The sequence below is a fragment of the Protopterus annectens genome, chromosome 1.part0 (assembly GCF_019279795.1).
Source record: "Protopterus annectens isolate FY-2018-M chromosome 1.part0, PAN1.0, whole genome shotgun sequence".
In the NCBI taxonomy this organism is placed as follows: Eukaryota; Metazoa; Chordata; order Ceratodontiformes; family Protopteridae; genus Protopterus; species Protopterus annectens.
Window position 1 is genome coordinate 1,813,797,547 of NC_056725.1, and position 15,712 is coordinate 1,813,813,258.

General features: G+C 42.3%; 1 protein-coding gene across 3 annotated transcripts in view; it reads right to left on the reverse strand.

Annotated features, from left to right (window-relative positions):
• Positions 1–15,712, reverse strand: part of GHR (growth hormone receptor) — a 1,761,548-nt gene that overhangs the window by 97,226 nt on the left and 1,648,610 nt on the right. For all 3 annotated transcript variants that reach the window (XM_044069744.1, XM_044069739.1, XM_044069749.1), the window contains one exon: positions 11,290–11,380. In XM_044069744.1, coding sequence (XP_043925679.1) covers positions 11,290–11,380 — 91 coding nt within the window. The remainder of the gene's footprint in view (positions 1–11,289; positions 11,381–15,712) is intronic.

Genomic DNA, 15,712 nt, shown 5'->3' on the forward strand with positions numbered 1-15,712 from the left:
GACTGTATCTGCCTCTTTGCGGCCTGTCTGACACTGGAAAGGACCAATTTTTTTGAAGGCCAGTTCCTGCTAAATCTGGGTGGCTGAACCTGTAAGAAATCCTTTACTGTCTGCATTGATTTTGCTTTATCCTCCATTAATAACACCTCTTCTGCCTTAACACCAAACAAAGTATCATGCTGTAATGGAGCATCCAACAATTTTGCTTTAACATGATCAGGTAAACTTTGTTCCTTTAACCAAGCATGCCTTTGAATGACAGAACCTGTAACTGCGGCTCTGCAAGAAGCCTCTTATGAATCAAAACCACACTGCAAAGTATGCTTTCCCACTTACTAAGCTGCATGCAATAAATCCTGCATTTCCTTATTTTCAGGACATTCTGAGCTTGTAAGCATTTTCTGTTTCAGCAAAGACATTAGATATTGTTGGTATTTAAGCATGTGAAACTGACAGTTTAAAGCCCTTACAGCTAAAGTAGCAGAGGTGTAGACTTTTTCCCCCCATCTGTCCAGTGCTCTAGAATCTCTATCAGAGGGGACAGGATTTTTTGCAGTGGAAGCCTTGACTCCTTTGGGACCCTGAGAAATTGTTTCTGGGTCAGCAGCAGGGTTTTTATAAAGAAATTTATGAGAATCTGGGACTCTGTAGTACCTATCTGGCTTAACTGGTGCAGGGGGGTAAAGAATCAGGAGACAAACACATCATCAACAATATCTAGTACAGGGGTAATAGCAAGGGGCCTGTGCTGAGGCAGTAAAAGAAAATCTCTGAGCCTTTTCTTGGATTCAGAATAATCCTGGCTCTCCCAACCCTCATGGTGTGCAGGGTTTCCCCAAAAGAGTAATCCTCAGGAGGAGAGGCTGAAGGGATAGATTCTTCAGCATCAGAATCCTCATAGGGAGGAAGAGAATATCCCTGTTCTGAAGAGGAATCAGAGGAAAGAGAAACCTGGACAGAGTCATAGTCAGTATCTTGCCTAGGCCTTTTATCAGGAGGGGGATGGGAACCCCTGATAAGAGTAATTAGGTCTTCGGCCATTTTAAGCATCTGTTTCTTTGGCATGGACGACTGTCCAGGTGAATGTTGTACTTGTTTCTTTGTCTTTATAGGTGTTTTAGACTTTGTTTTGGCTGCTGAAGTAGCCCTGATAGTAAGCTATGTAGGTCTGAAAACACCCTCAGAAGCCGATGCCTGCTCAGCGGCTCCGGACCCATCTGAGGGAATAGTGTCCATAGGCCCAATACCTTGAGTTTCCAGAGGCCTAGCTGTCTCCACGTGGGAGTCGGAGGTGGCCTGTGGCTCTGAGGTAGCGGGTGTCAGGGGCTGCGAAAGCGCCTCACTGAGAACCGGCGACTGGCCTAGAAGAGGCTTCGTCGTCAGTTTTGGACCTCGGATGCCTGTCCTTTTCTTTGTCCTTGTGCTTTTTATGAATTCCGGTCATCGGTTGTTCTGATGGCATTATATAATTAAACCTTCGGCCAAAGTAATGTAAAGCAAAATCGAACCGACGCTTAATAGTGCGTTGGTTGAATCTAACGCAAAACCGACAACTAGCAACGTCGTGGTCAGGTCCTAGGCAAGGAATACAGTAAGAGTGAAAATCCTTATGAGGTATTTGCTTCCCACAAGAAATACAATTGTTAACTTTTACTGACATCGGTCTGGAGCAAGAAAAAGTTTCCCCAATGGGGTACTTAGCTTTATTAAAGACTTTGGTTCTGAAATTCAGTTTCGAAAATCTCAGGAGTCGGCCGACCGGCACTTGCGAACTGCTTTTGCTTTGGGCACCACGCGGCAAGAAAGACTGAAGAAAATGGCATCGGCTGCATCTTTTATACCCCTGGCGCACTGACGTCAGGGAAGAGGTGACAGCAACTGACGCCAGACCAGGACTTTGGAATTCAGGCTGACTGCGGGTAGCCTGCCAGCAGGATAACCCAAGTGAAACACAATGAACATCTAAACTTCTGCTTCCTTCCAGTCACAATACCTGTGATCAGATGGTCTGCCAAAAGCTTAGGAGACACTAGCATAGAACTAGGACTGATGTCTGAATATGATCCCTTTTTCACAATGTTTGGAACCCACCTGACTTGGGGCATACCTCCTTAGCCTGATGCCAACAGACAGGAATTGCCAGGTCTCAATGGTAGTTAGGGGCAGTGCAGAGTACTCGGGAAAGCCATCCTCAGTGATGTTTCCACAGATGGCCTCTTGAGAAGATAATGCAACTAGTCACTATTCTTCGTGTGAATGGAGGAGTTCAACAAAGGAAGATGTGGGAGGGTTACATATACCATTTACCATGAACAAAACCATAGCTCTTTCCTCAGCAGTTCCTTAATAATCCTTTGAAAGGGTTCCCTAAAAATAAAAATTCACCCTTACAGGAGGTGACAAGAATAACTTGCTCCAACTCCTCATGAAGCATATCCCAGGCCACCCTGCGGATGTGCCCACAGCTGCCGCAATAACCAATGCATCCACAGCACTAAAATTATAGAAGGTTACAGTGATGTACAATGGTGCTTTTACATTCTAAGGCCTCTTGGCTGTTTCCTTTCTGCAGTAATAAAGACTGGTACAGATCTTTTCCAAAGCATTTTCCAGACAGACAGTTAAGAACCCAGCCAGCTCTGCTAGTATAAAGATAAAGCCCCAACTACAATTCAGGTAACCAAGGTCTGCTTAGCAGCTTGGGGTGCCTGTTGGAGCTGGGTGGGCAAAACAGAATTGATGAGGTCTGTTCACCTCTTTCTAGGGGCACAAAAGTTTCACAAGCCCTGGTAGTGACACCACGGCCATGAAGAGAGCTGTTCCTGTTGTAGTTGGGCAGGCAAATAATGGCTGCTTCATGTAGGTGAGGGGATTTCATACACACTGCCATAACACATTCACCAAGATGACAACAGCCCTGTATATTAGTGGTAGTTGAGGCTTAAGAGAAAAAACACTGAAATTCAGTATGAATGCTGTGCACCTAGGCATACCTCATTTGCTATGGTTTTATCTCTTAGAACCTGCACATGGGGACTGGGGACCATCATGGACATGGGTTTTCCTTGAAAAGCCATCTCTCCCAGTATGGTTCATGCAGCGGGGTGGCTACCCTGGGTTGGGGAAGCATGAGTATAGGATGACAGAGGGAGATGATACCAGAGGAGCCTGAGGTTAGTGGTGTCAAGCAAAGACAAAAAGTTGAGAACCCAGGCAGTTCATGGCTATGGAATGCATTATGATGAAGGGTGGGGACCTCAGAACCTTGTGACACATTCTTAGATGGAAGCACAATTGAATCAGCCTTAAGATGTGCAGTTAAAAGTGTGGATCATATGAGGGATGCCATAAAGGTGATCTCCCTTCTTAGCTACTGAAAGGCCAAAGCCAGGGTACTTCCAAACTACAGACACAGGACTCCTAATTACTGACTCAAGGTGCCTAAACAAATCCAGGATTTCTCTTTCTCCAGCTACTGTTGTGCGATTTCGACACCAAAGTCTCAGAGATACGGTGAAGAGCTGGAGGGCTGGATGTAGGATGGTACTCCATAATGTCTGTGTGAAAGTTCGCTTGCACTACAACTTGAGAGACCCCATGCGGGCCCTTGGAAATGGTGAGCCAAGGTTCCCCCTGGGCGACTGATTCAGATGCCTGAGATTCCCTCTGGGACATGCGCTCGGCTTCTTTAGCAGCTTCCTCCTGGGTACCCGTCAAAGGAAGGTCCGACGATTCCGGCTCGGGCTCCAGGCATTCACTGGCCTAGAGAGGAATGTCAGGAAGAGAAGGGAGCAGTCATTTCAGGCCTTGATTTTTTTGGCCTTTTTTGCTGGAGGCTCATTCGAGGAACCTAACATCAGATCCATAGCTTTAGATAGGCGTTTGAGTCTCTGGTTCTTGAAGTATAGTTTTAATGCTGCTAAGCGACTTCAGAGGGTTTTGGGGACAAAGGCTTGACAAATAGTTTAAGTAGTGTGGTCATGTTCTTCGCCTAAGCAAAACAGGTAGAGCTCATGCGTACCTTTATCTGGAATTTGGCTTCCACACCTACACTTGCCCTTTCTATCTGACATGAAACTCCAAAGCAGTAGCAAAGGATAAATAAAAAAAAAACCCATGGGGTATTTATTTGAAGTCAGATAAGACGAGTTTACTTTTCCGAAGGAGTGATGACCTGGAGCTGGCAGTCGCAAAGGCGGCAGAAAAGTTCTGAGGTAGGTGTTTGCTGACATCTGTTTTATACCCGATGTCTGTTTATGGCCGAAGGCTGCAGGGAGAGATGCAGGATGTCACACGCACCTTAGTGGTAGCATCTATCTTTTGTAGAATGGCTGGACGTATGTAAGTCGACCAAAGGCAGACTCCCTTGTGTTACTGATACAGAAGCATATGAATAGAAGGACATTCCTAATTACTGACTCAAGGTGCAGAAAACATCCAGGATTTCTCTTTCTCCAGCTACTTTCTAAAACATTTAGAAGAGACAGGAGAAGGAAAGGAAGGCCAAATTATGGCAAAACTCTTAATAAAGAGGGATCCTTTAAAGGAATGCCTTCTCATGCAGCTACTTCTGTAAATGTCAATGAGGATTGCCTCCCATATCACCATGCAGTGACCTTAACAAACACTGAGCCATAGCCACTGATGGGTGGGACCATCAATGGAGACAGCATGGAATGCTGGAGGTCTTGTGTTTGAATGCCAAACAAGAGTCAATATTCTTCTTTCATGTTGACAAACTTAAAACAGATGCCTAAACTGAAGGCTCGCTCTGTGCATCACTGTGTGTCTCTGTAATTTGCCCTTATCAGTGTGCTAAGGGCTTTTTGCTAAAGAGAAAAAAGCTTTTAAAGAAAAACAGAAAAACTAATAACCTAGAGACTCATGTTACTTCAATGGCAGAGAAACCAGCATGGAATGTTGGAGGTCTTGGGTTTGAATTCCAAACAAGAGGTAATATTTTCCTTTCACGCTTACAAGACTTAAAACCAATGTTCAAACAGAAGGCTTTCTCTGCATGTGTGTGTCTGCATAATTTCACACGCCAGGGGCACAGGAGTTTTAAAGGTGTAGCCATGGAAGAAGGCACAAAAAGGATGCTCACTTTGTACCAAAGTGATCATGTAAAGACACTATAGTTATAAAACAATACTCACCATTATAACAGATGTTTGAATAGGATCACTACTGCAGAAGTATTCCTAACACATGACAAAATAGCCACAAGGAGATGCCTAGCTGAACAACCAGACTCCCAATGCTCTGCAGACATCATGGTGTAGTCTAACTAATCAGATTTCCCCATCTTTCTGCATATTAACCACACCATTTCCATGCAATTTGCTGACAGGTCTGGCCAATTTTACTTAGGACAACAACAATAAAAAAAAAGACAAACAACTGCTCTGCTTGTCTAACACCCCTGTTCTGTCTATTTAACAACTCAGCTGCTTGTGGATATCAAACACGTGCAGGATCCTTTCATGTTTATTTTCTTGCTCTGAAAAAAATAAAACAGGCAGCTGAATGCTCTTAATGTCACCCTCTTTTGGTTTTAAACTGTTAAAGGTCCTCTGGCACATTAAGGGCCATAACTCAGAATCCCTTCCCCTTTAACTAATAACTTCCAGTGCAGTCCTCCAGGATAACTATTTGGGAGAGTTGCTCATGTAAAAGAATCTTGGTTGCTATTATTAGTATTATTATTTTGAATGAAAATTAAGGTATAAATGATAGGAGATAGCCTTCATTGGTGGACAGAGATGCGAGCACCCAACAGGAAGACATGCTGAAAATGGCAAAGATGTGTACTTTTACTGAGTAGGAGAGCCCTGCAGCAAAAAGATCTGGCAGCTTAGACATCAGGGAAAATATTGCTTAATTTGGAACTACTTGTTGCCCAGATACAGAATTTTTTCCACTTTACTCAGTATAGTATTCTTGTGTTAATGTTATAAAGGAGGCCAAAAAAACCCAAGTACAGTCTCTGGAAAATGTGTCTGAAAGGAATACGTGCCAGATCATTCATTCTGTCAGCCTGAGGGCCTGGAGGTTTGGATGCATCAATGTTCCCAACTACTCGATAAACATGTCTACTACCAGACACAGAGCGTAAGGGGGTTCCTTTCCCATTACTACTAGGAGTAAGAACCAGTGTTGCCTCTACCAGAAATATGGAGGATAAGCATTCCTGGCCTTTCATCTCTTACCTTCTGTAACACCCAAAGTAGTATGCAAGATAAGCAAAGAAAAAGAGATCATGTGATGGAAAACAGAAGACATATACTCAATATGCTTTCCCATAGGGAAATCTTGTGCAGCACTTTGCTCATTGGAGACTGTTTGTTGGAACCAACAAGTCTATCTCTTGACAATTCATATTTTACCGTTAGTCTGCTGAAGGCAACTTTGTTTAGACGTTATTTGTGGTTTCTGGTCATCAGTATGCAGAGGGTATCCATTCTGCTGTACAGTTCTAAGGAACGTACAAGACTCTAAGACTTATTTTTTGATTGTGAAGCTAATTTACAGGCTTGCAAGGCTAACCTGCAAAAGAGAAGAGTAGTCACCCTTGTGTACGTATCACATGACTGTGCTGTTGTCTTTGGTCTGTGCAAGACTCTTTGTCTAAATGCCTTCAAAGCCAGTCTTACCTCTAACATCTCTTTAATATTTATACATTGCTTCCTCTGTTGAAAAGTCTACTAATGCTGCACCTTCAGGTTCAGGTGCATACTTTCCCAAGCTATGCCTGATGCATATTAAGTCAGGAAGAAAGGGCATCCTCACCCTGGCCATGATTTTAGAAGCACACCTGGCAGGCTCTCTCCTTGTGCACATCAGGACTAGAAATGCCCTCTCTAAAGGTTCTGAATGCAGGTGTCACTGGTCCTTTAGGAACTACTGGATCTTGTCCATACGGATTCTTGCCAGGGTATACAATGAGAATTATGGAAGCCACTTAACCTACGTAACTGAACAATTCACTTGCTGTGACTGCAACTGCTGTAGAAAGAAAATCCCTAGGAACATAACATTTGAAGGGCACAGGAATACCTGCTCAGGTTTATGTCCAATAATGTTCTCAGAAACACTTCAGATGTACTGGGTATTAGAAGGGACATGGGTAGACTTATTAATAACCCTAAGTTCCACAGACAGTTGAGTATACAGAAGCTTTTCCTGTAGTCCCTCCTTGGACTGGGCTTTCAAAAAGCATATGTCCAGGTACAGGTAAATACGCATACCCTTGGTCTTTAGGAAAGGCACTACAGGGACAAGACATTCTTGGATATCCTTGAAAGCAGTGGTGAGACAATAATCAAGAAATGAAAAGAACTTGAGGAATGTCCTTTACTTCTTGGATTAATAAGAAGATGAGGGACTGCAGGGTAAGAGTCTTGAACAACTGGACCTTTAGGAAGAAATTAAGTTTTTAAATGTCCAAAACAGACCTCCACGATCCATCTTTCTTGGGGACCAGGAGCAGTCAGGAACAAAACCCCCTCCCCTGCTCTTCTGAAGAGCTGCTTTCTAGCAAGAAGTCTAGCATAGGCAAGCCCAACAATATCTGATGCCCTGGAAATGTAGACACTGTTAAGAAAGAAAGGTCTTGAATTTAACTGTGTACCCTGAAGTGATGGTATCTAAAGATCTGCTTGTCTGATGTAATTTGCCTCCAGCGTCTAGTGAAAAGGGTTAGCCCGCTGCATTGGAGGAAGAGCTGTGTTTGTAGTCATGACTGATCAAGGGTCCCCGTGCAGTTGCTGTCTGTAGGCTTCCCTCTCTTCACCGTTCTTTCCTTGCCATTTTTGTTTCTCAAAGTCCCCCTTTTGCCTTGCCCGCTGAACCCTAGTCTGAGAAGGGCCATTGTTGAGAAAAACTATTTCTGCTGCACCTTGAAATAGGAGGATGCACAGCTACTTCACTGTTTCCATTACTTTCGCATTTCTACTCTATTTTTAAATGCCCTCCATGTAAGGACCAAATAGGAGACTCTTGTCTATGGGTACATTATAGTGCACTGTCACTGCCCTTTCAGTTCTTAAACAAACATATCCCCTAATGCTGGACATCATAACTGCTGACCTATATGCTCTATCTACTGCACAACACTTAAACTTTATTAAACATTTGCCCACCTTCTGTGCTGTCTATGCAAACCTAGGAACTTTCAGTGTCTCATTGTTGCTATCCAGACTAAGCTCCCTCATTTGCTTCTGGATCTCTCCTTTTTACTTTGACACTTGGACAATTAATTAATGCCCTGGAGGGTGAGGGTGGCAGGCATGTATACCATCTTCCCAAATCTAATATTTTATTTTCCTAATCATTCAGGAATGTACTACAGCCTCAAGCTAATTTAGAGCCCTGGCTACATCCAAATCGACCACTGGCTACATATAAAAGTCTATGGAAGCCCATTAGACCCTGTAAAAACTGATGTCTTATTTTGGAATGTAAATCAGGCTTCAATGTAGTGGCCACAAAGGCATCTTTGAAGGCATCAAATATTGGCAGTACAGCAGTAGGTTTAAGCTCATCCAAGTACAAGTTCCTTTTTATCTTGGATATTTTATGGGACTACCATTTAAAAAGCTTCTTCACGAGGTTGAAGGTCCACCCGAAGGAAACAGGTTTAGATGATATATTGAAGGAAATAGTTTCATCATCTAATCATATCTGAGAGGGGAAAAGACATCAGCTGAATGTGAATTCTCATAAATGGCAGCTCTTATAATGCTTTAACACTGTTTTGGTTCTACTGCAAGATCATAAGTGTGCAATCTGTGTTTCTCCCTTAAATGGTGCTTTCTCTTTCTTCCCATCAGGGGATGTTCTATGACCACAGACTCAGTATAAGTGGAGTGTGGAGACTGATGTCTCCCATAAAGGGCATACAGAGGGACAGCTCTCTCCACCAAACAAAAAAAATGTTTTAGTGATTTTCTCTGAACATTCTGTGGGTGTGCTTTCAGGGGAAATTGCCTCAGGCAGTATATGTTTGGTGACCCTCTAATTTCAAGGTCTCATAGTGGATCCTCTGGAAAGTGTATGCCAAATCCTTTTCATCTGTTGTGGAAGAATTTGACTCTCTTTGAGAGAAAAACCCATTTTGGCTTTTAAAGGTATGGGAACCTGAAGTGGGGGGACTACCAGGAAGCCTGCTGCAAGCTCTACCACACTGTAAAGAACTCTTTGAGAAACTTCTGAAAATTGTGCAATGTAAGGTATAAAAACAGAGGTCAGAGCTACTGGCCTGGAAGGCCTGAGACATGGCAGATGTGAGTGGTCTATATGTCAGAATTTCTGGCAAAGGGGAGCAGGGCGAAGGTCCATACTCAGCTACACTGGTCTCCTGAACAAATTATCATGCGAGGATCATGCAGCACCAGAAAACCGCCAAGTCTTTCTTACCAAGTGGTGACACTACTTCTATGGGAATGTCAGAATAAGTCACATCAGAGACAGAGGCCTCTGCAGTCATAGCAGCTATAATGTGGAAAGAGGCCTGGGATGGTGTGCTAGAAGCCACTGATGCGTATGCCTCCAAAATGGTTAGACAGAGACCAGTAACCAACCTGAAGAGATTTTGCATCTTCAAGCCTATTAGATGTAAAGGCAGCACTCTTACATTTCTGGTAGTGGCATTTTTTTTTTGGGGGGGGGGGGTTAAGAGACTCTCCTATGACAGTGGATGGCTGTTCCAACTGTCACCTAGAAGAGGGTCTCCAGCTTCCTGTGCAGCAGTCACAAAAGGAGTGAGGCTTCTCTGCTTACACAGGTCTTCCTAACAAAACCTGCCCATATAAGTCTCTCTTCTTTGAGGTGTGGATTCTCCTAAGCATCCCAAACAATTACAATGCAAATCTCTGTACAGGATCTAATGCGCGTAATTATGAATGTATTTCAGGCCTGCATTAGGCATGAGCCAGAAAAAAGAAAATGTTTCCTAGAAACTATTTTCTAATTAAAAAAAAAAAAAAAAAAAAAAGAATTAAAACAGTTAGTTATGAAAAAGACTTCCACTTCCCAAAGACTTGCTGTACGTGGATTGGACACTCTAAATTGGCCCTAGGTGTGAGTGCGTGTGTGTGCCTTCTGTGGAAGACTGGGCGCCGGGCGGGCAACTCAACACCGTAAAACTCCACTAACAATCATGAGTGGACAGGTGATTCCACTGTGGTGACTCCTAACCGGGAAAACCCAAAAGAAGAAGTTATGAAAAAGAATTCCCTAGAGAGGAACTTACACTTTTGAAGATCTCTACAAACTGGAGCTATGGGGCTGAAACTGAGCAGAATGACCATGAACTATCTCACTGAAATACAGTACATACATCAGTTAAAACAAAAAAAAACTGAAGCTGAAGCATGTGAACTTCTCCTTTTATCAGATGTGTGACCTTATGTCCTTGTGCTGTGGAGCAGTTCACTCATCACATGATGTCCACAGAGCACTGGAAGCCCAGCCACCTCTGTGGGCATCTGCCTGCAGCTAATTACCTCTGTCAGAAATACTACTGTGGTAATGAGCAATATGAAGAACATGAAGCTTTACTATTACTGTTCTGCAGTCACCAGACTTCATGTGTCCTGGTTCACATTAGAAACAACAGACACATTTCATGCACTGTTTTCCTCACTTTCTGACTGCTTTTACAGCCAAGGTTAAAACTGCTACTTAGCTAATAACTAACAACAAACATTCTGCATACCACCCGCCCATCACTGCTACCACTTTTACGCACATATAATGTGAAATGGTCATTAGCAACCGTAGACTGTTCACCAGATTCATTCGGGGTGTAGCAGTACTATACACGATTTAGAAAAACAAGCGATGAATGATTAACCAGCACACATTAGTTTTGATTCTCAGTGCTTCAGCTTGTGAAAGGTGCAACTGATGGTAATGAACATGATTCTCCCAAGAGTTTCTCAGAACAAGTCTTGAAAAAAGGCATAGAGCAATAACAATAAACTTTAACACTTTCAATAAAGACCACACTTAGAATATTGTGAACATCTGGCTATGTGTGTCACACTTTGATGCAGGTGACCACATCCTTAAGCAGAGCACCAGAGAACGCTGTAAGAAACTGTGGGCAATGACTCTCCATTAAGGCACGGCAAAGATCTGGGCATGCATTAGGTCTCTCTACTGAAAATCTTAATCTGTCATCAAAGGATGATGAAAATGTCAAACTGATACTGAAGTGCATAAAGAATCCAGATATTAACATTAAATATGTTACATCTCAATCAGAAGACATGTACAGAAATGTACCTTTGCTGTTTGGTGAGCATAAGCAGCAGTATTATCATTGTCAGTCCAATAGCTCCAAATGTAAGGACAAAAATCATGGGAAATGCAGTATCTGAAACAGATAAGATCAGTATGTAACTTAACAGTTGTGTACATTGTGTTGTATTTCTTTCTGTATTATCAAGCATCAGTTACAATGTTACACTAACACAAACAGCCTCAATATTTTCCTCTCAACTTCTCTCAAAGTACTTTTATGGCATTTTACCAACCTATTAAAAATAAATCTCTCTTCAAGACTGAATGACAGCAGCATTCCCTTGTTTTAGATACCAAAGATGAATTACTGACTAATAGGGTAACTTTAGGAACAGTGCATATCCAACTTTAGTCACAGTACCTAAAAAGTTGTATTAAAAATGCAGTACCAAACATCACCATCAAGCAAGGTTGCAGTCATGTCTAGAATGGCACTGAATGAACTTACACCTGCTCATTGGGGCAGGGATGAAATATTAATCTTATGGATTTTTTTTATTTTTACTGCAAAAACATCCAGGGTCTCATGCACTTAGAAGCTTTGAGAAGGTATACTTCATCATAGGAGTCCTAGGGCATGCTCCTCTCCTCCATTAAACAGTTATGTGAAACTGTATACTTTTTCAGTTTTACCAATCTAGAAGTGAAATTAACCAAGTTCTGTCTAAAAAATATTTACCATGTCCACTTGTGTCACTTTTTTCACTACATCAGTATCAGACTTTATGAAGACTTCACTCCCTTATCACTAGCCCAAGTTTTAGTGCAGAAAGGATTACACATCAACATAATCTGCAAGACTTCTAACACAATATGCTAAATTTACTAACTCAAATGGGTATTCTGGGCGAGGTAACAAATACCCACTTACCTGCTTGGCAACATGTACAACATGAAATTCTATCCTCTTGCGTTTTAACCTGTGTTTCAACTACCAGAACTTCATTTTTATTAGTCAAGCATTCACATTCCTAAATACCTTTTTCAGTTCTTTCTATACTACAACAGTTCACAATATTCTATAGGTTCATGAAACCTATCCATTTTACTTTTCACACCATCATAAGCTATTATTTAGGCCAGTCACTTTAAAATTTTGAATTTCAGTTTGTAACCTAATAGTAAGAGAAGACCTGTAAAAGACAATCTACAAGCTTTTGAAAAAAATCAGACAGTAGGTGATATTTTATATAGAAAAAACAAAAACGGGGCTCGATTAAGAATCATCTTACTAAATATATGTATAACAACAGGTAATGGTAATTTGAGAACAGCAAGAAGAAATGCATTCATATTTTCCACAACAGAAATGAGTGACATTACAAGGATCTGATGCAATAAAAGAATGCAGAAACAGAAGTCGTCTCCTTTAAGCACCGTGCCATTGCCTCAGTAAGTTTAGAATCGGTTATCAGAAAGAATGTGTACTTGCTGCCTTAGAATCAATAAAGGTATTGGTGCTGAACACTGACTTGCACAACAGATGTTACAGTAATGTCATCAGTGAAGGAAGTACTGTGATATAGTGAAGTAGAAATGAAAAAGGTAGTTTTCAAAGCTTACAGTTCCTCCCCTAGAGCCTGTCTGTCATCATTTTACCTCACTCATCTTCACATATTGTAGTACATAGACGGAGTCCATATGCAACATCTTTGACCCTTTCTTGTATATAAGTTAGGGTCTATTGTTTCACATCATGCCTATGTCAGGGTCATCTTATTTAGTTTCTTGCAATGATGCAGCCCATGACACAGACAAAATGAGCCATCCCTAGGGAACCTGAACAAGGAGAGGGGCAGCAAGCAAGAAGAGGGAAAGGGTACACTGGTACAACCTCAGCCATAATAGTCACACTTACGTAGAGGGTGGGGGGATGAGGAGAACAGGACTGCATCAGTGACCACCCTCCAACATCTACAATTATAATAAATTGCCTACACAGCACTGCTATGTTCTCCATGGACTCCTGCTGCAGCTTTACCTTACAACTACCAAAGCTTAGTCAATCCATGTGGACAGCTGACCAATTGCACGGATTAGGACTGGAATATGCAAATCAAGCCTCAACCCTAGAGACTATATTAAGCCTGCAGTGCCAAGAGGAAAACAAACCAAATTCCATGTGGCTATTCCTATGATCAGGAAGGCCATAGTATTAGCAGTGTCCCTGCAGAATGGTATCTGACCTTCCCCTGTAGTCTATTATGCTTAGTTCTGTCTACGTAGTACCTAAACTGCCTAAGGATATACAAGGAGTGTAAAATTCTTCTCCTTTATTTTCGGGTTGAGGAAAGAAAATAAGCAGGTATATAACAACTTGGTTTAGAGCTATCCCTGTAATGATGTTTGGCAAAAAAGGTTAGCTTAGTATGCAGGGACACACCGTCTCTATGGAACTGCAGGATAGGCTCCTTGCACATGAGAGCTTCTCCCTGCAGTGTTGGCAGCTATACGTAACAATGTTTTCCAGGTAAGGAATTTCAGAGATGCATAAGCTGTAGGTGCAAAGACTGATAAGGTCAGCTTTTGGGTCTATATGACTAGGCCGAAAGATCAGAACAGCGACTGTATGTACATCGACACATTTATGTTGATGTACATACTGAGCGAAACACCTAAATGGCGAAAACCGGAATGCCGAACGTGTTTCAACATCATAATGCGCCACACAGGTAGGTAAAATCTAAACTAAAATATTACATTAATTAGCTTTTGCAGGGGGGCAAGCCCCCCTGTACCCCCCTACTTAAATATACCAACTCCGAGGCCGCACTACAGTGGGGAAAAGGATATATTTCCTTATCCCCACCATCATTCTGCTAGCTATGAAACATGTTCAGCATTCCGTTTTTCATCGTTTAGGTGTTTCGCTCTGTATGTACATCGACGTAAATGTGTCAATGTACATACATTCGCTGTTTTGATCTTTCGGTCTAGTCATATAGACCCCAGCTTGGGTCTACTATTACTAGACCGAAAGATCAGAACAGCGAATGTATGTACATTGACACATTTACGTCGATGTACATACTGAGCGAATCACCTAAATGGTGAAAACCGGAACACCAAATGTGTTTCATCATCATAATGCGCCACACAGGTACATAAAGTCTAAACTAAAATATTACAGTAATTAGTTTTTGCAGGGGGGCAAGACCCCTGCACCCCCCCACACCCTCCTACCTAAATATACCAACTCCGAGACCGCACTACAGTGGGGAAAAGAATATATTTCCTTATCCCCACCATCGTGCTGCTAGCTATGAAACACATTCGGCGTTCCGGTTTTCGCCGTTTAGGTGTTTCGCTCTGTATGTACAGCAACGTAAATGTGTCGATGTAAATACATTCGTTGTTCTGCTCTTTCGGTCTAGTCATATAGACCCCAGCTTTTATAACACAAAATTCCTTATCCCCACCATCATGCTGCTAGTCATGAAACACGTTCGGCATTCCGGTTTTCGTCGTTTAGGTGTTTCGCTCTGTATGTACATCGACAAAATTCAGGTTCCTGGCCAGGGCTACAGGTAGATCATGTCCTTCAAGAACTGTTTTTTTCTGAGGGTCTGGATGGCAATGGGTGACAGTAAGAACCTTTTATGTCCAATGTTACCATACAACTTCTCTGGGGAATGGAGGATAACAGACTCTGAAGGGTCAACATTTTGAATTTTGGAAGTTCCACATACAGATTTCATAGTTTCATAGATTATTACTAGGCTGGCAGCAACCGGGGGGGGGGGGGGGATTATCTTTCGAAGCCGAGCTAAGTCTTCCCAAAAGAACAATGACACCCTGTATCCAAATATAAGACACTGAGGGCCAGGCATTTATAAGCCACGTCTGTCCATAAAGAGCATGGGTGCCAGGCCTGGTATAAACTTCCTATTCCCCACCCACTGGTCTAGGTTATGCTTAAATTGGGTAACAGATGAAATCAGCTTCACATGGATGGGAAGCCTGTTCCATAGGAAGGGCAGTCTCTGGGACATATATCTGTCTCTCCAGCATGTTCGATTTAAGTTGCAGACAGAATTCAGGTCCTTAGACCTTGTAATTCTGGTACTGTTTGACTTATGAATATGCAGAAGATTCATAAATGTGATGTTTACGTATGCCTTCTAAGTCAGGCATGGTCCACACTTCAGAAATCTATAGGAGACTGAGTAGAGGGAAACGGCTTTAAGGCACTCTGCGTAAGGCAGGTTTGTTACACCTTGTATTCTTTTTTTAAAGAACCTCTGAGGTCGCTCTAGTTGCTGTATATGCCTGGTCAGGTATATACTGAAGGGGAATCAGTTCTCTGTGATGGGTCTGATAACTGCAAAGTACAGTGGGATAATGACCTTTCTGGACCTAGATACCACGCCCTTACTTACAATTTGCGGAGCATAATAGGATTTCC